Source organism: Meles meles, chromosome 6, assembly GCF_922984935.1.
Source record: "Meles meles chromosome 6, mMelMel3.1 paternal haplotype, whole genome shotgun sequence".
In the NCBI taxonomy this organism is placed as follows: Eukaryota; Metazoa; Chordata; class Mammalia; order Carnivora; family Mustelidae; genus Meles; species Meles meles.
The window spans coordinates 85,134,446-85,160,872 of NC_060071.1; the positions used below are offsets into that span (position 1 = coordinate 85,134,446).

The 26,427-nt window shown below is 35.8% G+C and overlaps 1 protein-coding gene and 1 pseudogene across 6 annotated transcripts in view; one reads left to right on the forward strand and one right to left on the reverse strand.

Annotated features, from left to right (window-relative positions):
• HECTD1 (HECT domain E3 ubiquitin protein ligase 1) overlaps positions 1-26,427 on the reverse strand; it is a 97,881-nt gene that overhangs the window by 37,048 nt on the left and 34,406 nt on the right. For all 6 annotated transcript variants that reach the window (XM_046008880.1, XM_046008884.1, XM_046008882.1 and 3 more), the window contains exons 4-19: positions 25,965-26,192; positions 24,912-25,193; positions 24,539-24,809; positions 23,962-24,038; positions 23,778-23,876; positions 21,260-21,374; positions 20,026-20,200; positions 15,376-15,514; positions 15,016-15,186; positions 9,958-10,180; positions 9,179-9,442; positions 9,004-9,080; positions 4,839-4,973; positions 3,929-4,075; positions 2,783-2,877; positions 1,814-1,919 (exon numbers count right to left, since the gene is read on the reverse strand). In XM_046008880.1, the coding sequence (XP_045864836.1) occupies positions 1,814-1,919; positions 2,783-2,877; positions 3,929-4,075; positions 4,839-4,973; positions 9,004-9,080; positions 9,179-9,442; positions 9,958-10,180; positions 15,016-15,186; positions 15,376-15,514; positions 20,026-20,200; positions 21,260-21,374; positions 23,778-23,876; positions 23,962-24,038; positions 24,539-24,809; positions 24,912-25,193; positions 25,965-26,192 (2,604 nt within the window). The remainder of the gene's footprint in view (positions 1-1,813; positions 1,920-2,782; positions 2,878-3,928; positions 4,076-4,838; positions 4,974-9,003; positions 9,081-9,178; positions 9,443-9,957; positions 10,181-15,015; positions 15,187-15,375; positions 15,515-20,025; positions 20,201-21,259; positions 21,375-23,777; positions 23,877-23,961; positions 24,039-24,538; positions 24,810-24,911; positions 25,194-25,964; positions 26,193-26,427) is intronic.
• On the forward strand, positions 5,842-6,353 carry LOC123944117 (annotated as a pseudogene).

A 26,427-nucleotide genomic window follows, 5' to 3' on the forward strand; every position in this document is an offset into this window, starting at 1 on the left:
TAAAATAAAAATACAAGATAGTTTCCAATCCATTTTATTAAACAAGTATGAAACTAGCAATTTTACGTCATTTTCACTGCTGTTTATTAATTTTTTTTTCTTTTCACTGCTGTTTAAATCTTCACTAATTCCTATAGATACATAATCAAATATTTATACGGGCATGTGGGTAGCAGTTTAGACGACAAAACTACCAGAGGGTACATTACTAGCCTTCTTGCACAGCCTCCTGAAATGGGAAGTGCATAATAAAAGATGCCGATGCTCCTAGGACTGTACAAGCGGGGGAATTTCCAGTCATTGAGACTTACCTCTTCATCATTCACTTCACAAGGATAAAGCCCTGGGGTGCCTGGGTGGCTCAGTTGGTTAAGCAGCTGCCTTTGGCTCAGGTCATGATTCCAAGATTCTTCCCTCCGTTGCTCATGATCTGTCTCTCTCAAATAAATAAAAAATCTTTTTTTTTTAAAAGACTTTATTTATTTGACAGAGAGAGAGCCAGTGAGATAGGGAACACGAACAGGGGGGAGTAAGAGAGGGGGAAGCAGACTCCTCGCTACAGGGAGCCTGATGCAGGGCTTGATCCCAGGACCCTGGGATCATGACCTGAGCCGAAGGCAGACACTTAAAAACTGAGTCACCTAGGTACCCACAAATAAATAAAATCTTAAAAAAAAAAAAAAAAAAAAGGATAGAGCCTTAAAAAGGATGTACTGGGGTGCCTAGCTGACTCAGTAGAGCATATGACTCGATCTTGGGGTTGTAACTTGGAACCCCACATTTGGTATAATGATTGCTTAACAAATAAAATATTTAAGAAAAAAAGGGGGGATGTGCCAAAAAGCCCTTGCTCCTCTTCATTATTCAACCCAAAATAAAACACAAAGTAGATCTCAACATCATGTTATATATAATTCCATGTCAGGCAAACTAAATACTTTAACTCCCTGGACAACTTCTCTAGTCTGGAAATCTAGTGGCTTTGATAACATTTGGATTCTTGGGGGGTATGGCAAGATTTTTGCCTTGAGTAACCATTATTTTATCAAATACAAATTCTTAGTCACTTAGTAAAGACTCCATTTAAAAGAAACTATTCCATGCAGTGCAATACTGGATAAAGGCAAAATTCAGGCAAAATGACGTGTAAAGAAAACTAAGGTAACCTACAAAAGATATAATAAAGATCTGTATTGGGATAGTCATACAAAGAATATTTATTCTGTCTATTCACATTTGGATACCCGCTGTTAACAAAAGAATACATGAATAAATGAATGTAAATGCCAACCCAAACATTTAGGAAAAAAACAAGCTTCTTATAAAACACATGACAGATTTCCTAAACAATCAATAGGAACAGCTAAGGAAGGCCACCTGGCTTTACCAAATGACATAAAGCAAGAAAAACAAATTGTCCTTAAAATATTTTCAAATTTTCTCATCTACTGATACTCGTAGAGACCAAAGGACTTAACTCATAATTCTAAAACAAAAGGACCCATTTCTTTTTTCCTGGCTTTCCACTGATAAAGCATCTTCTTCCACTTACCCTCAACCAAATGATTTACTTAAAAATAAATATTTATTAAAAATCCACAGTGATTTGATTTTAAAAAGTTGAAATATTAATAATTCAAGAGTTATTAAAAAATAATTAAATGGCATTAGGATTACAGTCTTTAATGAGTAAGCAGAATTGTTAACTTAAAACAATGTGAAACAAAGTTTGTTCTTGTTTTTGTTTTCTTAAGCAAAGTAAAAGACTACTCCTAACATATTAAACAATAGTGACTACATTTTTCATGATTACCTGCAGGTTATATGTGGATCCAGGTGTATCATACAAATGGAGAGGTAGACGTTCAATAGACTCTAGTACAGCTATTAACTTCCGAATTAATGCAACTGCTGGTCGACTACAAAGAAAAAATAATTAAGAGCATTTATATAATTTTATAACCAAATTCATACAGAAACTGTGTTAACCAACCTCATAAAGAACCCTACTTTCTTTATAAGTGCAAAGAGAAGTTTAATTTTGTATGAGCAAACAAAAATACTCTCATAACTCAATTTCCTTCACTCAAGCATAAAGCCTTTCATTTTACTTACAAGACTTTTATCAACTGCATTCAAAGTAGACATAAAATTTATTTTTTAAAGTTTAAACAATTATGGGATAACCGGGTGGCTCTGTTGGTTGAGCGTCTGCTCAACTCCTGATCCCAACTCCTGGGATGAAGCCCCACATCAGGCTCCCTGCTCAGTAGGGAGTCTGAGAGCAGAGCCTGCTTCTCCCTCTGCCTACCACTCCCCCTGCTTGTGTACATGCACTCTCTCTCTCTCTCTCTCTCTGACAAATAAATAAATACATCTTTTAAAAAAGTTTAAATAATTTTATTACTTAAAATTTGATACATATAAAATATATAAAGCAGCAAAGTTTTGAAAATCGTATTATTTGCTGGCAAGGTAATGCTGGTATGTTTCTAGAAAGTAACCTGACAATTTTTTTTTTTTTAAGATTTTATTTATTTATTCGACAGACAGAGATCACAAGTGGGCACAGAGGCAGGCAGAGAGAGAGGAGGAAGCAGGCTCCTTGTGGAGCAGAGAGCCCGATGCAGGGCTCGATCCCAGGACCCTGATATCATGACCTGAGCCGAAGGCAGCAGCTTAATCCACTGAGCCACCCAGGTGCCCCTATATTAGACAATTTTAAAGAAGTATACCAACTTTCAAACATTGACATTAAATTAAAAGAAATTTAGTGATTTACCTTTCATCATCTTCATTTTCACTAAAAGCTGTTTTAAAAACATTTATTCTTTCTACCAGTTGACTACAATCTTGTTTCATATCTAAATCCATGCTCTAAAAAAAATTAAAAAGGTACAAAAAAGAAAACCATTTTAAGGCTGTTACCAAAATTTATCAAACACACTACAAAGATAAATATTAATATATTATTACAAAATATTACCAATATAATCTAAGTGAAATCCTTTTCTTTCAATTAAAATTCTTTTTACTATATAACTAGTAGACCACAGCTAACATAGACTTTTTTTACTTCCTGTATAGAATGTGCTAGTCAGCTTTTCCCAAAGTGTAGTATGCAAGGTGACATCAGATTATTTTCAAATGAAACATTTTCCATTTTAACAGTATTAGGAAAAACATAACTAGTACACCAAAACAATGATTTCACAAATATCAGTAAGATATATAATGTGAATATAAGTTTCATAAATGGAAATTATGCAAATGTTAAAATTAATGAAGTGGATACACAACTTACAGAAGTTAAAGTGAATTTTAAGAGTTTATTACCACATACAGTGAGTAAGAGCAAAAATTAAAGCGGGAAGTAGAACTGAAATAGAAGAAAACTTTCACTTTTTATACTTTTGTTAGAATTTGTTATAATAAGTATATATGGTATGATTCATTAAAGATTTTTATCACAATTAAGAGATACTAAGGGTAGACTAAGTTGACGAGAAACAGAAGGTTATTAGCAAATACTTGTCAAATAGTCACAGTAACTTCCTGAACAGTCATGGCTCATAAATTAATTTTATGCATATAATTTAAGGTCTCAAGAAGGTCTATAGAATAACTTCATTTTATGAAGAAATCAGAAGTGAATAATGTTAAAACTTAGGCCAAAGTAAGTGTTTTATCAAAAAAATCGAGAATAAATTGTAATCGGGAAACTCAAAAATCTAAATAGACTCAATTAATGAATTCAACTGGCTCAAACTAATGATACAACATAAAGGAAAGGCCAGAGAAATTATAATATTAACATTTATTACCTCAGTTTTTAAATATTTCTTGACAAAACAAATGCTCTGCCAAAAATGTAGCTGCAAATTGTTAGAACAATTATAGTCTGTTTTGTACTATTTCATAAACTTACATTGTTTAAAACAGTAAGCAGTGCTTGTACCAATCCACTACTACACATTTCATATGGTGAAATTGTGTTTTCATCCTTCAAAAGTACAATTAGATTTTCTAAGGCTGTCTTCATTAAATCTCTCCAAGTGTTCTCACTCTCAATACACTAAAAAAAAAAAAAAAAAAAAAAAAAATTTTAACGAAGACAAAAATGACCAAAAAACAGGCCTTAATATACTTAATTTATCACATCAATTACCAAGAAAATAAGTCAGATATTAAATAAGAATAGGGAGTTCAAATTATTAACGTAAATTATATCTCTGCCAGGGTCAGAAAACAATTTTTTTTAAGAGAGGGAAGGCGTGAAGAGGGGCAGAGGGAGAGGGAAAGAGAAAACCTTAAGCAGGCTCCAGGTTGAGCACAGAGGCCAATATAGGGCTCAATCTCACAATCCTGAGATCATGACCTGAACCAAAATCAAGAGTCAGGATGCATAACTGACTGAGTCACCAGACGCCCAGTGCACAAAACATTTTATAAAGGGACAATTAGAAGTATTTTGGGCTTTACAGGCTATATGGCCTCTGTCACACCTATTCAACTCTGCCCTGCAGCCACACGACCAAAGCAGTCACAGATAACAGGTAAAAGAGTGAGTATGGCTGTGAGCAATAAAACTACTTTTGGACACTATCATTACATTTTCATGTATCAGAAAATACTACTCTTACTTCTGATTTGTTTTCAACCATTTAAAAATATAAAAACCATTCTTACAAAGCCATATAAAAATAGGTGGCAGGCCTAATTTAGCCCATGGGTGGTAATTTGCTGACCCCTAATCAATACCCAGAATATAAGGTAAAGGGGGAAAAACTAAACCAAGATCAACGTGTGTCATAGAACCAAGAGGCTGAATAACATACTTGTCTATTTGTATGAAGTTCCCAAGATGACTCTAACTGCGTTGCTATGTTTCTGAGTGTTACCACTACTCCACGAGGCATGCTTTCCACAGCTTTAAAGTGGTCGTCATATAAATCTCGAGCCATAGTTCGTACCTACCAAATTAAAATTGCAAATATGAATTCTCACAGTTAACAGTTTGAACAAATCTCTTCTACCTACATATAAATGTTCAACTTTTAAATTTTTTGTTTCATTACAAACTTCCAAGAAATGCTACTACTTCTACTCATATATGTCAAAGGTTCTAACAGGTGAAAAAGTACTCTAGTAGATTTAAGCAATATCAAATAAAATAACTCATAACCTTAATTTTTGGTTGTTTAAACTTCGTATTCATATGCCAAAGAGGAGATTATTTCATTTAAATGAACTTTAACAACTTGTAAAAAATTAACTTTGCTTTTTTTAAATAAAAGTAACCTAATTATGGCGAACCAATTAGAAAATATAAATAAGCAAAAAAAAAAAAAAAAAAAAGCCACCTATAGCTCAATCAACCAAAGTTGAATCTTTTTAACTTTTCCTTAAAACTTACTTAAAGACCTACTTGGCTTTATTCAATGTTCCATGAATTAAGCAGCCTTCTGTCTTGTATACAGAAAGGAACTCCCCTGAAGCTGAACCTTTTCACAGGGTTCAACTTTAGGGGTATACTTTAGGTTTTATTCTTTTCTCTTTACTTTAGGTTTTGCTTTAGAGGTGTACTTTAGGTTTTGTTTTTTTTTTTAAGATTTTATTTAATTATGGGGGGGAGAGAAAGAGCACATGAGTAGGGGGAGGGGCAGAAGCAAATGGAGGAGCAGACTCCCCGTTGGGCAGGGAGCCCGAAGCAGGGCTCGATTGCAGGACCCCAAGATTATGACCTAAGCCGAAGGCAGACACTTAACTGACTGAGCCACCCAGGCGCCCCTGTGCTTTAGGTTTTACTCTTTTTTCTATTTATATTATTCAAAGTACAAATGACACTCTATAGATTTATATATTTAGTCATAAGGAAGAATGACCACAGTTGGTTTGGGTACTAGCCACCTTTCACTTAAATTAATGTTATTTGAGCCTTTCCGCCACTGGAGCCATGGAGGAACAGCAGCCATGGCTCTGCACTACTCTACCACCATGGGCCTCAACAAGGACCACAAGGTGACTAAGAACATGAGCATGCCAAGGCACAGCTGCCGCCATGGGCACCTCACCAAGCACACCAAGTTCATACAAGACAGGATCTGAGAGGTACGCAGCTTTGTCCCATACCAGCAGTATGCTATGGAGCTGTCCAAGGTCTCCAAGGATAAGTGTGCCCTCAAGGTCATCAAGAAAAGAGTAGGGACACACATCCATGCCAAGAGGAAGAGAAAGGAGCTGAGCAATGTCCTGGCAACCATGAGCAAAGAGGTAGCCAAGAAGGACTGAACCCCTCCCCCTCTGTACTTATGTAATAAAGCCTTTTGGAACTTGAAAAAAAAACTAAAATTAAAATTAAAAATAAATTAATGTGTCCCAAGTTTGGGTCTGATAAAATTAAGTACATACAGTCTTTAAAATATCTCCTTAAATAATGTAAATTTTGGACTTATGTAATTTCATTTAAAAAACTAACCTAGCATAATTCTAACGTAATAGAAAAAAACTGACTCCTGAAATGAATTAACAGTACCTTTTCATTCTATTTTGGTATGCCTTTCAGAATTAGGAGGAAAATAAGCTCTGAATATTAGACAACACTTAAGACACTATCCCTCTGTGAAACAGTATTAATAAGAAAAATGAAGGTTAAAATGAAGAGTTAAAATTACTTTTATCTAGGGGCGCCTGCGTGGCTCAGTGGATTAAGCCGCTGCCTTCGGCTCAGGTCATGATCTCAGGTTCCTGGGATCGAGCCCCGCATCAGGCTCTCTGCTCCACAGGGAGCCTGCTTCCTCCTCTCTCTCTGCCTGCCTCTCTGTCTACTTGTGATCTTTCTCTCTGTCAAATAAATAAATAAAATCTTTAAAAAAAAAAAAATTACTTTTATCTAAAATCAGTATATTTTGATATGTACTATTTCCATACCCAAAGAATAGCCACATGGTCAATAAGTTACTATCCACTTTAAGAATCGAAGTCAATAATCACATGTTCTTTAAGAATATGAAAATATAGGACTGAGACTAGTTCTCCTTAATTTACTCTACTTCCTTCTTTTCTTCTGTATTGTGAAATTTCAGTTCCCACTGACTCTAAATTTGGTTGGTTAATACGACCTATCAGGAATCACAAGAAATTCCTGAGATAGCTCAGTGGTAAGTTTATAAAAAATTACAGTTGATCCTCATTATTTGAGAATTCTATATTCGTGAGTTCAACTACTCACGAAAATCTGTATTCTCCAAATCAATACTTACAGTGCTCTCACAGTCACTCGTGGACATGCACAGTACAATAAAAACTTGGGAGCTGCCTCATGCGCATGTTCTCAGGTAAGGTCAAACAAGGCGAACTCTACCTTTAACCGGTTAAGTGTCATACTTGTGTTAGTTCTTTACGAACAAGTGTCCTCTTTCCACACTCTATTTTGTGCCATGTTTTTAACATTTCTTGGTTTTACTGGTGCTTTCACTGTTTAAAATGGCCACCAAACATAGTACTGAAGTGCTGCCCAGTGTTTCTAAGCACAAGAAGGCATGACACATGTCTTAAGGAGAAAATTGTGTGTTAGGTAAACTTCATTCAGGCATGAGGGTGTTACTGGCCCCAAATTCAGTGTCAAGAAGTCAGTAATATACATTAAAGATGGTATCTTTAAACAGAAAGACACATAAAATAAGGTTAGGTATGGAACAGTTACAAAAATGTGACCAGAGCCTCAAAAGAACCTAACCCTGTGTTTCCTCTAAGAGCAGTAGTTTGGTATTCACAGAAGCTTTACGTAACACAACTATTATGAATAATAAAAATGGACTGTATTTAGTTCAAATTCCTTTTAGCATCTAATGGCTATCTTCAATTGAGATATTTCTTCCTCAAATGCCCTTTAGATATCCTGAATTAGAAAAAACTTCTGACCTCACACTCTTTTTAAAAACAAAGAAGCAATCACAAAGTAATATATATAGCTATAGAGATAATACGTATGTATCTAAATAAATGAAAGTGTTTCCTTCCAAGGTCTAGCATCTGGAAGTATCTTTAGGATGGCCCAACACATTAACAAGCAGAAATGAAGCCATAACATGTTATATATAACTTCTCCAAATAAAACCTATTACTGCTATTTCTAAGGCCAAAGCCATAAGAAACACAGTAAGACCCTAATTCAAAACATCTAAAAGCATTCTTCATACACTGTATGAAAAAACTATTCTATACCATTGTAGGTAAAATAAAAATTTCTGCCATCAGAAAATACTGAATCTAATTATGAGATTATTGTCTCCTTTAAAAATGAAAAATAAAAAGCAAGAATTGATATAATAAAGATGGAAATATACTGGCTTATATTTTTAAGTAATCTCCATATCCAACGTGGGGCTTGGACTTAAATCTCCAAAATCAAGAGTTGCATGCTCTCTCTACTGAGCCAGTCCAAGTGTTATGTAGCCTTACGGGGGGGGGGGGGGGGGGGGGAGCATACTTAATGGATAAAATTTAAAAATTATTATTGTTATTTTGAAGATGGAGTCAGTAAACACTTGCTCCTATATCTTTTTGAAACAATTATTTCACCTAAGATGACATTTAAACTAAGCATCAAAATATCTGAATCTAGAACCAGACATTCAAATTGCTTTATCATAAAGTATTAAATCAGGATTGTAAAATAAAATGATGTTTTCAACCCCACTGTAATAATAATTAAAGCATGAGTTCAAAGTTTTGTGACATTAACAAGTCAAAAATTTAAACTCTTGTCTTACAAATTTTGTTTTAATGTTTGTGTTTAGCATGTGTATAAAATTATAAGTAAATGTGTATGTACTGTGGAACATAAAATAATGAGCACAGCAAAAGAGAAACAAAATATGTTAGATTAGGGTAACTTGTGTTATATGGCCCAATTTTTTAAATGCTTGCAATATACCAATGAAACCTTACCATGTCAGTATAAATGACAAAAAAAAAAAAAAGAAAATCTCACAAATATACCTTTTGCTTTGTTTTTTCTAATTTAGATTTCAATTTTCTGCCTCTTTTACCAGTCCAACCAGTCACAAATTCTGAACCTTGAAAAAAAAAAAGGACATTTCACAGAATATTTCACTACAATTTAAGATACTCATTTATTCTTATGTGTTAAACTTATATATTCTATATAACTTACCCAGAGAAGTTTCTGCAGTAAATGAATGTTTGGTCCCTCTATTAGATTCAAATACAAAACCAGGTAAATCTTCTTTCAGTATTGTTGCTTGCTGACCATCTGAGTTATGAATAGCAATTTCTCCTTCTTTCAAACAAGTTAGTGACCAATTTCCTACAGTGAGTTTAGTGGGTCCTGGTGCTGAGAGTATAGGTTGACTTGAAGTAGACGGCTTTACTTGGCCTCGAGCTCTTTGTAACTTCTCTAAGAATTCACTTCTGCTTTCTATAAAGACAAAATGATTATTTTAAAACCTCATTCTTTTGAAATATTCCTTTAAAAAAAAAAACAACTACCTGTTGGAATATTTGTTTTATATAAAAAACTTAATTAGCAGAGTTTTATTCTTTGGTATATTCCCAACTGGTTTGATATATACAGATCCAGGCATAAAGCACTCCTAACAGGCATAATTTTTTAAAATATAAGGCTTTTGGAAAAGATACTACTTGAGGAGGCTTCACACACATACAATTCATCATTACATGGTAAGAGGTAGTTTTAGCTAACATTAGAGAGAGTAAAAGTACGTACAGTGCTATTCCTTGTCTCATACAATAAAAAGGCATTTCTTAAATGCTTTCATGGTAGAACAGTTTTTCTCTGTTGATATTAAATAAATTGGCCTATGATCATCAAAAATGTGCTATTTCTATGACAATGCTAGCAAAATTATCAGCATAAAAACAAACTGAAATTACAGAAAATAATAAAACATTTTAAAAGAAATAAAATGTTACCTGAACTATCCGATCCACCTTCAGGACTACCACTTGAATACATGGTGGCTAGTTTTCCATCCAAGATAAATCTGAACCATCCATTACTGCCATTAGATAATTCCAAGGCTGCTGCATCACTCCATATATATAAACAGTCCCTTCCCCTAATGATTGACCAGTCTCTCCAATGATATGGTTTACCTTGCTGCAATTCTTTAGCATCCTCCTGTGGTTCATCTTCCTAAATGTATAAAATTATTCAATGAAACAAGGAAAACAATATCTGTATCAAATACTCACAGGTTTTTAAAAATATGTCCATGTATCAAATTTAGAACTAAACCATTCTGAACTTAACATATTCAGTTGCCTGCAGTTTAGTTATGTATTTTGATTCAACTAATAACCTATAGCTAAATCTTACAAGTCCTAAAAATATCAAGAAAGTCACATAAATAGGGGCACGTGGGTGGCTCAATCAATTAAGCATCTGCCTTCTGCTCAGTTCCTGATCCCAGGGTCCTGGGATTGAGCCTGCCTCTCTCCCGACCCCCACACCCCTAGCTCGTCCTCTCTCTTACTCTAATAAATAAAGGAAATCTTAAAAACAAAAAAAAAGTCATATAAATAATGACCTAAGTTACAACATTTCCAGGTGTACTGGTAGAGAAGACCAATGGATTCAGTCTACAACAACTATCTAATTATCCTCCCCACATATGCTGTCTCCATGTCTCAAATTTTTTTTAAAAATCTTAAAAAACAAAAAGATTTTTGAGCATGCTTAAAAGAAAAAGCAATCTGTAAACACTGTTTTCTTAGCCTGACATCCTGAAAAATTTTATTGTGTTGCCAACATTTAAATTTTTTAAATTTATTTATTTGACAGATCACAAGTAGGCAGAGAGGCAGGCAGAGAGAGGGGGAAACAGGCTTCCCGCTGAGCAAAGAGCCTAATGCGGGGCTCGATCCCAGGACCCTGGGATCATGACCTGAGCCGAAGGCAGAGCCACCCAGGCGCCCCGACAACATTTAAATATTAAGAATATTCATCATAACTGTATATGAACTTGGTATTTGTGTACATACATGTGTATGTGGTAAAACACTTTTTTTTTCAAGATTTTATTTACTTATTTGAGACAGAGAGAGCATGAGTGGGAGGGAGCCCAAAACAGGGCTCAATCCCAAGACCCTGAGATCAAGACCTGAGCCCAAGGCAGGTGCTTAACTGACTGAGCCACCCAGGTGCCCCTGGGTAAAGCACTTTTAAACTTCAAAAAAACTTGTTATACTTAAAAAATATTTTTACATACTTTTTTGAACATAAAAAACTGAAGTAGTTTATAACACTAAAATGAGATTATGAAGTATGGATTGTAAATTTCTCTAAACTAACTAATTTTGCTCTAAGCCACAATGGGTTAACAAGCACCAAGACTTCTTTACGCACTGTAAACAACGAAAAACTAGTCAAAATACGAGAAAAAGTGTCTCAAACACTGGGCAATATGCAATATAAGACCATGATCCCCCAGAAAACAGAAAAAAACAAGTTAAGCACCTTAGTTCTAGACAAAAATTTCTGGCTAAGAAGAAACACAAAGAGAGTCGAGCAGTAGGACTTCAGGAAATAGAGGTATGTGTTTGAAGAGGCTAAAGCAAATAGAACATATGGACAATGAGTTCAGGATTAGGGAGCCAAGTCAAAAAGACTAGAAATCCGTAAGTGGTCACCATGAGTCTCCAACAAGTACCGGACCACTCATTTCTACGGTGATGCTCCATAAATGATAAGCAAAGAAAAAATGGAAAATTGTTAGGCTGGATAATTCCCAGAGATCACACAAGGTGGTCAGACAGTTGCATTTCAAATGCTGAAAAGTCTCAAATTTGATAAAAAGTTTAATCCCACAGATCAAAGAAAATTAAACCCCGAGCAGAGATGGACACTCACACGTGCATATTTACACAAGTACACCAAGCACAACAAAGCAGAGCCAAGTCACAGTGCTTAGAATCATAATAGCCAGAGAAGAAAAAATGTTGTTAGAAGAGATGTTAAGTTGGGGCACGGGGTGTCTCAGTTGGTTAAGTGACTGCCTTCAGCTCAGGTCATGATCCCAGGGTCCTGGGATGGAGCCCCACATGGGGCTCCCTGCTCAGCAGGGAGCCTGACTCTCCCTCTCCCTGTGACCCTCCCCCATGCTTGTGGTCTCTCTCACTCACACTCATTCTCTTTCAAATAAATAAATCTTAAAAAAAAAAAAAAATATATATATATATATATGTATATATGTATATATGTATGTTATGTACCAAAGAACTAAGATGAGAAATAAAGCAAATTTCTCAATGGAGACTATGTACATCAGGTGACAATGGACCATCTCTAAAAGTGCAAGAAAATGATCAGCCAAAAGTCCTTGCAAGCACTGAAAATATCCATCAAAAATGAAGGCCAAATAAAATATTTTCAGACAAAGAGTATCTAAGAGAATTTTCTGGGTTGTCTTTTCATTTTTTTTTTAAGCTATGTATGTATGTATGTATATTACATTACAGCAAAGAGAGGGGCAAAAGGAGAGGGAGAGAGTGCATCTCAAGCAGACTCCATGCTGTGAGCATAGAGCCCAACACGGCGCTTGACCCTATGACTCTGAGATCATGACCTGAGACAAAATCAAGAATCGGACACTCATACTATACAGTCATCAAAAGAAATGAAATCTTGCCATTTGCGATGACGTGGATGGAACTAGAGGGTATCATGCTTAGTGAAATAAGTCAATCGGTGAAAGACAACTATCATATGATCTCCCTGATATGAGGACATGGAGATGCAACATGGGGGGTTAGGGCGACAGGAGAAGAATAAATGAAACAAGATGGGATTGGGAGGGAGACAAACCATAAGTGACTCTTAATCTCACAAAACAAACTGGGGGTTGCTGGGGGGAGGTGGGGTTGGGAGAGGGGGAGGGGGGTTATGGACATTGGGGAGGGTATGTGCTATGGTGAGTGCTGTGAAGTGTGTAAACCTGGCGATTCACAGACCTGTACCCCTGGGGATAAAAATACATTATATGTTATTTAAAAAAAATAAGAAATAAGGAATCGGACACTCAACCAATGAGCCACACAAGCACCTGTCTTTCCGTTTTCTAAACAAGGTATCTTTAAGGACAGAAGGTTATTTTTGATAAAGGAAAACTTACTGATTTATTTTGTTCTTGTATAGTATAACCTTTTTATTTATTTTTAAGTAATCTTTATACCCAACCTGGGGCTTGAATTCACAACTCTGAGATCAAAATTGGATACTCTTCCAGCTGAGCCAGTCAGGCACCCCTACAATATAAGTTTTTAATGTCCTATTTAAGAAATCTCTGTCATAATCAAGGTCAGTAAGATTTTCTTCCTTTCCCTCTTTAAGTTTATATGCCCATACATTTCAGTCTGTGATTCATTTTCTATTAATTTTGTATGTGGTAGCTATGGTATAATCAAAATTTCTTTTTTGTGTCTGTATGTATCCACTTGTTCAAGCATCAGTGTTTAAAGAGATCATCTTCGGGACACCTGTGTGACTTCAGCCACCTGTGTGGCATCTGCCTTCAGTTCAGGTCATGATCTAAGGGTTCTGGGACTGAACCTCCAATCAGGCTACCTGCTCAGTAGAGAATCTGCTTCTCCCTCTCCCTCTGCCATTCCCTTCTGCTCATACTAGAGCATTCTCTCTCTCTCAAATGAATAAAATCTTTAAAAATAAATAAATACGGACGCCTGGTGGCTCAGTCATTAAGCATCTGCCTTCGGCTCAGGTCACAATCCCAAGGTCTGCAATTGAGCCCTGCACTGGGCTCCCTGCTTGGCAGGAAGCCTGCTTCTCCCTTTTCCACTCTCCCTGCTTGCGCTCCTGTTCGCTCTGTCTCTGTCAAATAAATAAAATCTATTTATTTATTTAGTTATTAGTAAATAAATAAATATAAATTTCCTGACTTTGATAACTAACCAGTTTACACAAGAGAATGTCCTGGTTTTTTGGTGAAGTTTTAGGTTGTTAAAAGGGGCACTATGTACCCATCTTCTCAAATAATATTCAAATAATATTTTAGGGGCACCTGGATGGCTCAGTCAGTTGGGTGTCTACCTTCAGCTTGGGTTATGGTCCCAAGATCCTGGGATCAGGTCCTACATCAGGTGGGCTCCCTGCTGAGCAGGGAGCCTGCTAATACCTCTGCCTGCCGCTCCCCCTGCCTGTGCTCTCTCTCTCTCTCTGGCAAATAAATACAATCATTAAAATAATAATAATTTTTTTTCTTTAAGTAGGCTCTAGGCCCAGTGTGGAGCCCAACATGGAGCCTGAACTCACAACCATGAGGATCAAGATCTAAACTAAGATCAAGAGTCAGATACTTTAATTACAAAGCCACCCAGGTACTTCTTAAAGATTTCACTTTTAAGTAATCTCTACAACCAATATGGGGCTCAAATTCACAACCCCAAGCTCAAGAGTTGTATGCACTACCAAATGAGCCAGCCAGGTGCCCTTCAAATAATACTTCTTAAATGGACACACACACACACACACACACACACACACACAGTATCTGTGTAAATAAAGTAAATGGAGCAAAATGTCAATAATTAGTGAATTTATAAAGAACACTCTGATACTCTGCAATTTTTCTGTAAGTTTTAAATTTTATCAATAAACCTCCTAAAAGTAACCAAATTTAGGGGGTGCCTGCATGGATTAGTTGGTTCAGTGTCCAACTCTTGGTTTTGGTTTGGATCATGATCTCGGGATTGTAGGATTGAGCCCTGTATCAGGCTGCACACTCAGCACAGAGTCAGCTGCAAATTTTCTCTCTTCCTCCTCTGCCCCTTCCCCTGATCACATTCTTTCTCCAAAATAAAAAAGTAAAATCTTAAAATAAAAATAACCAAATTTTATAAAAATTCTAGTACTACCTCATACTGCCATTATTTTATCAAAAGTCATCGTAAATTATAACTAGATTTCCTCTACAAAACTCTATTCCTGGTAACACTGCAAACAACATCACTCACTTTTTCTGGTTTTGATTCCTCTTCATTCTCATCATCAGAGGAAGGTCCTGCCAAAGTTGACACTTTGCTAATTACACCAAGTCTGGCTAGCTGATCCAAAAAAATATCACCACCTTTATCTACCAAATCTCTTATGATTTGCAAAGCCAGCAAGTGGCCATCATCATCATCCTGGGGGAAAACAAAAAGGCAATTAAGGAAAAACGATAAAAATAAATTTAACTGCCTAAAGCAGACAAATGCAGTAATTTCATAAACAAAACGACTTACTGAAATTAGGACAAAAATTAAATTATTTTACTAACCATTGTCTAAAGGGAATTAAAGCTACAGGAGTTTCAAAAAAGATAAAAATCTGACCTCTTGATCAAGGACAGTTGCAGTGATTTCCACTAGTACTGTAGGCAAATTGTGACCAACATCAGAATCACAAACTTCTTTTAAGAGTGCTTCAGAGCAAAAATGAATCATTTTTCGAATCAGAGCAAGACTTGCCTTCCTTAAAGATAAATAAATAAATAAAAGAATTTTAGGAAGCCAGGAAAAGAACCTAAAATAAAACAAAATGCAATTATACATTAAAGAAAACAAAAATATCCAATGGTAAGTTTTACACACTCTGTTAAAAAGTAAACTGAATAAATGTATACAAAAAGAAATATATGTAACTATGTTCTCATATAAATGGAAAGTAAGACATCCTAGTAATCCCACGTCCCTAAATACTTCCACCGTGAACAATTTGGCATGGCTCTTTTTCTTTCTATACTCATTCACTGCTTTGCTTAGAACATAGATACTCAATAAAGTCATACAAACTAACCTCAGTTTTATAACAAGGAACCTATTCTTTTTTAAAGATTTTTTTTTTTTTAATTTATTTATTTGAAAGACAGAAATTACAAGTAGGCGGAGAGGCAGGCAGAGAGAGAGGAGGAAGCAGGCTCCCCGCTGAGCAGAGAGCCCGATGCGGGGCTCGATCCCAGGACTCTGGGATCATGACCTGAGCCGAAGGCAGAGGCTTTAACCCACTGAGCCACCCAGGCGCCCCGGAACCTATTCTTTTAAAATAAAATAAACAAGTATCTTACATACATTTAAATTATAATAGACTAAAAAGAAACTGGTCTATATAAAAGATAGCAGTTCATATAACATGTATTTTCTGAGCATGTAACAATATCCTAGGCACCGAGCTATAGATACCGTTAACTTTGCGGTAACTTCCACAAGGATGGAGAAGCAAAATTCCCACTAAAGTCCAAGAAAGGCAGGTGACACATGAATTTCTACAACATGTGGTCCCTATTTGATGTATATCCCAACTCTTCTTTAGCTGAAATTTGTAACACTGTATGTTTTTCAAGTGAAAAAGCATTTGATTATAAATTCAAATATGTTATAGAATATGGTAAGCCAAAGAGTAGGGAATCTGATGTGGGGGTCGATTCCAGGACCCCACAATCATGACCTGAGCCGAAACCTCTAAAATATTAGGCATAACTATGCTAACACTCAATACATACCTAATAAACTCAATACATATACCTCAATATATACCTAATTTTTATTCTCAAACCTAAAGAGAATTCAATGTAATTATCTTCACTTTAGAGAGAAACCAATTAAGATAAAAGAAGTTAAGTACCTTTTTCCATGGCCACATATAGGAAGTAGCCACTCTGCAATGACTCTAGAGTCTGAGCTCTTAACTAAGGCTTATGCTTTCTTACTTGCCACAATTAAATGTGTATAATTATTACCTGGAGAATTCAGCATCGAATGTACTAAAACTAAAATTATATTTAGACAATCCTGAAACATACAAACATACATACATTTATCTATCTATTTATTTTACAAGTACCATATGGTTATTGTAGAAATTTAGGAAATACAAATTAACAAAAGAGAAAAAAATTACCTGTAATTCCAAAATTCCAATCCCCAATCCTGAAACATTTAAAAGAGTGATAGAAAATAACCATCGGAAAAAAAAAGAAAAGAAAATAACAATCGAGGGGAACCCAGGTGACTCAGACAGCTAAGTGTCTGAATCTTGGTTTCGGCTCAGGTCATGAGCTCGGGGTCAAGGGATGGAGCCCTGAGTCAGGCTCTGTACTCAGGAGGGAGCTTGCCTGAGAAAATCTTTCCCCCCACCCCCTTCTCTCTCTCCCTCTGCCCCTCCCCCTGCTTGCTTATGCACACACTCTCTCAAATAAATAAATTAAAAAAAAAGAAAGAAAGACAGAAAGAACCATCTAATAAGGAATTTTTTATATGGTAGCATACTTTATAATTTTCTGACGATCTTATCATGAAGCAGTTCTACTCCGAATATATCAGGATTCTTTTATTGGCATGACAGCTAGTCCTCTAAAACATTCAGGCCAAATTATCTTGTTCAAAATTGAACTTGCTGACTCCTCAAGAGGATTCTAAGTTTTGTTTAAAAAAAGGAGAGGGCCACTCATACCTACACCTCTGTACCTACTTGGAGGAGAATAAAAACCAAGCACTTTAATGGTCACAGTGAATTATTTTACTGACACTTTTCTCCTACTTAAAACAGTCTGCCATGGGGCGCCTGGGTGGCTCAGTGGGTTAAAGCCTCTGCCTTCGGCTCAGGTCATGATCCCGGGATCCTGGGATCGAGCCCCGCGTCGGGCTCTCTGCTCAGCAGGAAGCCTGCTTCCTCCTCTCTCTCTGCCTGCCTCTCTGTCTACTTGTGATCTCTGTCTGTCAAATAAATAAATAAAATAAAAAAAAACAAAAAACAAAAAACAGTCTGCCTGCACTTTAATGTCAACTTCTAGGCACTTGAATCTTACAAATCGACTTGTTCTAAAGACCTCCTTAACTTAAAATGTCCAAAACCAAATTCTCAATCACTCAAAAATTCAGTACTCATTCTTCACCTATTCCTTTCCTTCACCTCTCACAAGTGGTCACTAATCCCTGTACAACCCATCTCTCAACCTTTTGAGTTTGTTCCAACCAATCCAGTCCCCCAACAACTGTTTTTCAAGTTCATCTTGCAATGAACCCTTAAGTAGTTTTCATTCTTGGTCTCCTCTGGCACTTTTCCCCACTGGGCTGCCAATGGAATCTTCATAAATCACAAAATCAACTGTGACAAATATCCTCACAGGTATGTAATGACCCTTCTTCGACTGTGGAGTATGGCTCATTAGCACTGGCCACAGAGGCCTTTGCAGGCCTCCTGTCTGCCTTATTTTTAACATTGTTCTCTGAGCTATCCAAATACATCCCATTAATCCAAACACACTCCATTAATACTAAAATACTTAAAACTGCTAACAAAACACACTCACTCAATCATGCTCTAAATATCTACTAAGGACCTACTGAATATCAAGCCCTTTTCTATACCTCTTTATCTTTGCAGGAATATAGCTGTACACAGGCCAGCTCTCAAGTTCACTTTGGAGGGGAGACAGACAATAAAACAAACAAAAGTCAAAGAAGAGCAAGATTTCAGACACTGAAAGCTCTGTAAAGACATTAAAACATCATAATTTATATGAAAGGTATCCCAGGGGTAATTTAAATTAGATTAACAAAAACATCAGTGGATGGAACATGTGAACTGAGACCTAAACAATATGAAGCAACAAACCACCCAAAAGACCTAAGGATAAGAAAAGTTTCCAATAAAGGAAGTACAAAAGCCCTAAGAATGTATTTGGAGTGTTTCAAAAAATAGAAAAAAGGCTAGCTTATTGTACGTGTAATGGGCTAGGGGTTAGATAGTACTAAATGAGGTTCAGGGAAGTGTGTGGGGCTTATGTAAGACTTTGTACGCCCAAGTGTTTTAAGGGCACCTGGGTGGCTCAGTCAGTTAAACTCTTGATTTGGACTTAGGATTGTGAGATCAAGGCCCTTGTCCAGGCTCTGTGCTCAGCGAGGAGTCTGCTTGAGATTCTCTCCCTCTCCCTCTTCCCTCATCCCCCAGGACCCTCAAGCCCTCACTCTCTCTTCAAAAAAAAGAGGTTTTAGTTAAAGCCAGATGGAAGCTACTGGAGGCTTAAATCAGAAGGTGATGTAATTATTATTTTTAAAATAAATTAGACAAGGGGTGCCTGGGTGGCTCAGTGGATTAAGCCTCTGCCTTCGGCTCAGGTCATGATCCCAGGGTCCTGGGATGGAGCCCCCCCATCAGGCTCTCTGCTTCACAGGGAGCCTGCTTCCCCCTCTCTCTCTGCCTGTCTCTCTGCCTACTTGTGATCTCTCTCTCTGTCAAATAAATAAATAAAATCTTTAAAATAAAATAAAATAGACTATAATGTAGAACATATTATAAAGGAGCAAGAGAGAAAAGAAAGACTAATTAAGAGGAAACTGCAGTAGTCAAACTACAGACTACAAACCAGAGTATTAGCAACAGATGAACAGAAATGACACACTATAGAAGGAGAGCCATCAGGATTTTTAACAGGATGGACTGACTCATGCCTCCATGCCTTTGCACATAAAGTTCCCTAGTGATCCTTGCAATCTGTCTGCCTACAAAATCCCCAAGTATCCTTTAAACCCCAATGTGAATCTCACTTCTGCATAAAATTTTCTCCAACTGTGCACCCCAGTTAACTGTTAAATTATCTATATACCCAGAGAACTCTGATGGTATGTCTAGTCTATCACTTACTACTCTTATTACTCACATCTTCCTCAGGACCTGCAACAAATGGTATTGTAAGCAAAAGCCAAGTCCCATTTCTTTGGGTAAATCTCCAACGACCATCTCACATTGCCTCTACCAAAAAAGGTCTCCATAAAGCTCAATAAATGTTTGCTGTACTTACCAAAATTTCTCTAAAGTTGATACTCAGTGAGCTACAAAAACTATTAGGAATCTACCCTTTTTGATTTTTCAAAACTCCTTAAGTCAGATAATCAGAAGAAAAGATTTAACTCTCCAATCAAATTTCTAATCTAAATTTTATTCTTACCATACCTTTTCAATAAACACATACTACAAATAACTACCTTATTGAAGGCAGCATAGTTTGCTGAAATGTCTGTGCAAACACCGGCAATAACCTTTTCAAGTATATAGGTGCCATTTCTGGATCTCCTTTTGGTTCATTACATTCTTCTTCATCTTTGTTTGTGTCTTTCTTTTTCTTATCATCTCCTTTATTAACTGGACACATCCAATCACCTGCAGACAAACATTGTTCAATAAAATAAATTTCTGGAAAATTTTTCTTTCAATGAAAAAAACATTAAGATGTACCGAATTTCAAACTGTAATTATCCCTGGGGCACCGGCAAGGCTCAGTCAGTTGGGCATCTAACTCTTGATTTTGGCTTGGGTTGTGATCTCAGGGTCATGGGATAGAGCCCTGCATCAGGCCCCACACTCAGCGGGGAGTTTTCTTGATATTCTCTCTCACTCTCTCCCTCTCCCTTGCCCGTCCCAATGCCTGTGTGTGCTCTCCCTCTCCCTCGAACGAATACTTAAGAGAAAAAAAAATATCCCCAATTAATAATAATTAAACTGAAATTAAAACACTATATCTATCAAAGGTGTTTGTAAAAATAATACTATTCCAATTCATTTCAGTACATGTGCTGCCTGAAACAAACACAAGAATACTAAAGAATGTCAGTTCCACCAATGAGTGAATCACAACTTAGGGAAATAATTTTGGATATTCCACTTGATTCTAGGAATTATTTCATGAAGTTTCCAGATTCATCTACTCTGTGAAAACTTAAAAATTTGGTCAAATTACTTCATCTATATAACAGCTAACTATTCTTTATGACATTCCCATGTCCCTTAAACTTTTTGTTTTTGGAATGCCTAGGTGTCTCAGTCGGTTAAGTGTCTGCCTTCGGCTCAGGTAATGATCCTGGGGTCCTGGGATCGAGGCCTACACTGGGCTCCTTGCTCAGCGGGGAGCCTGCTTCTCCCTCTGCCTGCTGCTCCCCCTGCTTGTGTGTGCTCTCTCTCTCTCACTGACAAACAGATAAGTAAAATCTTAAAAAAAAAAACTTTTGGTTTTGTCATTCTGAAATTATGCACCCAGTCTCAAAGAACACTGAGCAGTACTGTTAAAGGCTTATAACATGTTAAAGTATGGGCATATAATTACTTGACTTCATAGCAATAGTTCATTTATATAATGTTAATACATACACAAGAAGCTCTATTTGTAAAAGTGAAGCTGAAAAATAACAGCAGATGGCATAAAGGAAAGACTGTACCACTCACCTGGAGACTGAAGAATAGCTACTACTTCACTATGGCCCCTTTCCCGTGCTTTATCTAAAGGAGTTTTCCCATCTTCATCTCTCAGATCTGGGTTTGCACCATGCCGTAACAAAGTCTAGAAAAGAAAAACATTTCGTTTGAATATAAGAATTAACACTTCATTTCAAAATCCAACTCTGTAATCCTCAAACTGTACCCACAGATTTTGGACTCAAAATTAATTGAGTAGGCACCAATTGAAAGCACTATTTTGCACAAATCACCTCAGAAATGGTCTCTCTAGATCTTGAAAAAGTTACAGATTAATTTCACTTGGTTATTTATTAATAATTCAAATTAAGTACATTCATATGTGAACCTATAATCTTTTCCTTCAAACTCCTCCTCCCAATTTCCGTAACAGAGAGGTAATAGTGTACATTTGTGACATGGTAATCATCTTTCTCATTTCCTATATACTGCCAATTACCATGTTTAATCAGTTCTCCTAGAATGTACTACAAAATTTATCTCTGAAATACTAAGTCACATTGTTCATCAATTTTCAATGGACAATGGACTCTCTCCCCAGCAGACTGCTAAGGTCTTTTGAACAGAGAACACATCTCGTGTTTTTCTCATCAGCCTCAGAGCCGCAGTTTTTCTTACTTTGTTATGATGTAACAGATATAGCTGATATATAAATGAATACGTACACACATCTGGAAAGTACACAGTACTGGCTAAAAAAGCCAACTGCAGAATCATAATGCTTCAGCATTTTATCTAATCTAGGATGCCACAGATTATTAGATATATCATTAATTACCACAAAGAAAAAAAAATGCCAGTTAAATTCTGTAATGTGCTTTCTCATTGCTTCAAATTTTTTTTAACCTTACTGAAAAAATATTTTTAAACTTAGATTTTTTTTCTCACACATTACACGGATAAAAATAGATAAGAAAATGAACTATAAGGTATTCTGTAACTTCACATACTAAGCACAATTCTTCATAATTAATTTTTATTCAAAATCAATATTTGTATTTCTACAAACGTTATCTGTGCCACAAAGAGCATTAAAGATGCAGCATTTCTGAGTGCTTCTCTATAAGACAGGATTTTTTATTACTGTTGCATGAACAGGTAATGATAACTATGCTGCAATTTCTATCTAATCAACAGCAATTATACAACATTTTCCGATTTAAGAGATGTTAAAATGTGTATGGAGAGGGATGGGGGAAGTGGAGGTGTATCTTCGAATCAATTAAAACAGAAGAATCTATGAAGATTAAATGATAAGACATGTTAAATACCTAAGATACTGGCTAGCACAGAGTTTCCATGCTCAGTGAGTCATACCTATCATTATTAGTAATAGCAGCTATTGCTCACTGTAGGCTGACATATAATCAAGTTGGGTTAGGATGAAATACAATTCATTTGGCTTCTTCTCTCCCACCTAAACACTCACAACTGTAAAACAGTATAGGTCAAAAGAAAATGGGTCAATAAAACTTTTATCATCCTGACAAGCATTATTCTCTTTAAAACCTAACCAACTGAAATTGACAGAATTTGACCTTGAGAACACCCTTCCCAAGTTAGAAAACTAAGCGGTTAACCCAAATTTTCATATACTGTAAAGATGACAATAACAGAAGCTACCATGTGAGCACTTACGATATGCTGATTACTATACTATGTGTTTTTATGTATTTTTTCCTAATTATAACAATAATCACGCGACACACAGTATATACATTTAATCGAAAAAACTGCAAGTCAAACTGAAGAAATTTGCCTAAGGCCACATAACTATCTTGCTTATAATAAGCTGAAGTTTGAATCCAAGTGTGCCTGACTTAGTGGCAGACTACCATAACACTGCTAAATTACTTCACATTATGAAGATTCTAGAGATCTAGATCATCCACACATTTGGTTCAACCCTTATAATTTGACTTCTCTGGACCTTCTCAATTTCTAACTATAAAAAGAATTCTCCAATGTCCTTTCCTAATCTGAGAGTCAAAGATATTATGATTCGTCAGCAAATAAATTATTTGCTTTAATGATAAATAAAATCACAAATATGTACAAAATTATTTGGTGCCAAGAGTAAGAAATTTAAAAAATTAAAGTGTTTAGAAACAGGTGAATAAATCTGCAGTATATCCACACAGGGCAAGTATACAGATGTATAAAAGTTACCCAAATACCAATAGGAAGAGATCTTCAATATATACTATTAAATGAAAAACTAAAGTATAAATCAGTACATGTAACATTACACTTTATATCAGAAAAGGAGGGAATAAGTATATATATTTCTTTTTGCTTATATCTGTGTTAAGAAACACTAAAAAAAGATAAAGAAGACACTCTTACCTATAGTGAGCAATGGGGAATGGAGTGAATGGAGATGGCACGGAAGCATGACTTATCAGAATAAAAGCTTTTATATCATTCTAATTCTGCAACCATGTAAGTGTTAAATATTAAATTAATAATTTAAAAACCTGGATTTTACCTTTGCTACTTGAGGTCTTCCAAAACATGCAGCATAATGTAATGATGATGACCTTTGACCCCTATTAACATCAGCACCTCTTTCACAAAGAAATTCTACCTGTAAAATTATGAAGAATCATAAAGTTGCCTTATTAATAGTTCTATCTTTGATTTAAAACACTAGCTTTTATTTATTAGCTTACCATTTCCTGAGTTCCAAAAGCAGAGGCCCAGTTTAATAGAGTCTGACCCACATCATCCATAAAATTTACTTCAAAGGCTGGAAGTTTGAAGGAGAAAAATAAATTTTTAAAAATCCAACAAAATAATACTGAAATTTTCTACAGTGGAAACCATTTAAAGATTGTTATTAACAATTACTAAATACGGAGTCAATTTTAAACATTTAGGTCAACTCTACAGCAGTAAATCATCCATCAACAAATTCTGCTAAGAAAAGATATTCTAAAATTTTTAAACCACTGAGGATTCATAAGGCTTTAAGCCTTAAATATAAACAAAAAAGAAGAAGAAAGGAAAAAAAAACTATACAATTCAACAGGGTACTAGTTTCCTTTATTCATTTCATTTACTCAGGTTTTATCATGCAACAGGTTGATAATTATCGGTATGGGGAGGGGAGAGGATATAGAAGAGGCTGGCCATTCTATTATCTGACACAGCCGCTAAAAATACTGTCTAAAATCTACAAACTAGAAATTGCCTATATAATTCCTATCTCACAGTTTTCTTTTTATATTTTAAAAAATATTTTCCGACCTCCTGTGTCAATTGCATCTATAAGTGCATCAGTATCTTTACTCCGAATACAGTCTATAAGCTGCCGATGTGAGCGCTCCCCAGAGCTATCCAATCTCCTAAGTCCTGGGATTCTGCCTGTAGATCCAGCACTAGACTTTGGCAAAGCTTTTCGTCCTTCAAATAACAGCACCAAGAGAAGGTCGACCAAACGCATGGTATCAAGCACACATCTTTCATCACCCTGCAAAGCACTTTCAATTGAATCAGGAAGTTCCGACCTCAGGAGATCCTAGAAAGGGAATGGGAGAAATGTTTAAGTTTAATAGATTTGCCTTACACAAAAAGACTTTTACTGAAAGATTAAAAATCAAAGATTGAAAAACACTCTTACGTGTGTGACTACTGGAGAGCCTCTGCAAAGTGTTGAGAGCAGACTTACAATTGTTGACACCTGGTTACTCAATTTGGAATCTGCAGCTGTGGAAGGTGCTCCTGCAGTGCTGCGACCTGGTTTACAAGCAGAGGATGGCCCTGACACAGTACCACCAGCAGCAGCCATGCGTGATAACAGCTCCTCAGTTAAGCCATGCTTGGCTAACGGAGCTGGATCAACACCACGACGGGTAAATCGGTCAGCTAGTGATGCAAAACACCGCAGAGCTCCATCTGAAACCTAATGATATCAAGAATATGCCCATGGATAAAATTCACCCAAAAAGGACTAGGGGCTGATACTGCTAATTTCATTCCTGAGATTATAAGAAAGGCAGCTGCAGCAAAGATATAAGCATATCACCCATCTAGATTTTAATTCTGGCTCCACATTCTGCTAACTCTATGACCTAAGGATATTACTTAATTGCTCAAGGCCTCAGTTCCCTTAGCTATAAAGTTGGGATAACAGTACCTATAATTCACAGTCCAAGCTTAAATAAGATGATAAATGTAAAGAAACTAGATGGACAGTAAAAGCGCAGTAAATGTTAACTATTATTATGAACAATTCTGCCAAAAAAATCTACAAATATCAACTAAAAATAATTAACAGGATGGTAAAAAGGCATTTAAAAGTCAAGTTTTATTTTCCAAAGTACGCTAATTTGAAAAAAAAAAATTTACACATAAAAGACCTTAAATACTGTGTTATTTTACATTAATTAAAATTACCTTAAGTCAATAAAATTGTGCTGAATCAACAAACCACTGAATATAATGCAGCTTTAAAAATTATGTATTTCTAAAATGTTTAAATTTTAAAAATAAATGTAGCACTTTCATAATTTAAAATGTTTCACTGCCAAAACAAAAAAGATGACCATATAGAAATATGAAATGAGAAAAAAAGAAAATGGAATTACCTCTAATTCATCAACTGAAAAGTTCAAATAAAGGACACTATAAAATCACTACTTGAATACAAAGTATATAATGGTGATTTATTTACCTGATGATCTTCATGTTTTAATAAACTAGACAGAGATTCCACACAAATTTCTAGAGAAGAATCTTGAGGTTCCATTTTGCCACAGAGTCTTGATACCACGGCCATGGCAGAGTGCAAGGTATCTTTATGAACCAAGTGTCCACTGTCACGAATGAAGGTAAGCACACAATTCAAACCACCAGCTTCAAAGACTGCTCCTGACTCACGAGTACATATCAGTTCTAACACCTAAAACAGTAAATAAAAATTAACAAAAGAATACAGTAAGTCCAATTTTAATTTCTAGCATCACAGAAAATACAATGTGTCCTCCAAATTTATCAGTAACCACATTTTACAAAGTAAATCACAACAAATTAGAGTATTATATTTAACTTAGCCCAATACACGTAAGGTATCATCATTTTAAAGTTATCAATCTTAAAAACTGATGTATTTTACATTCTTTAATGTATTTTTTTAC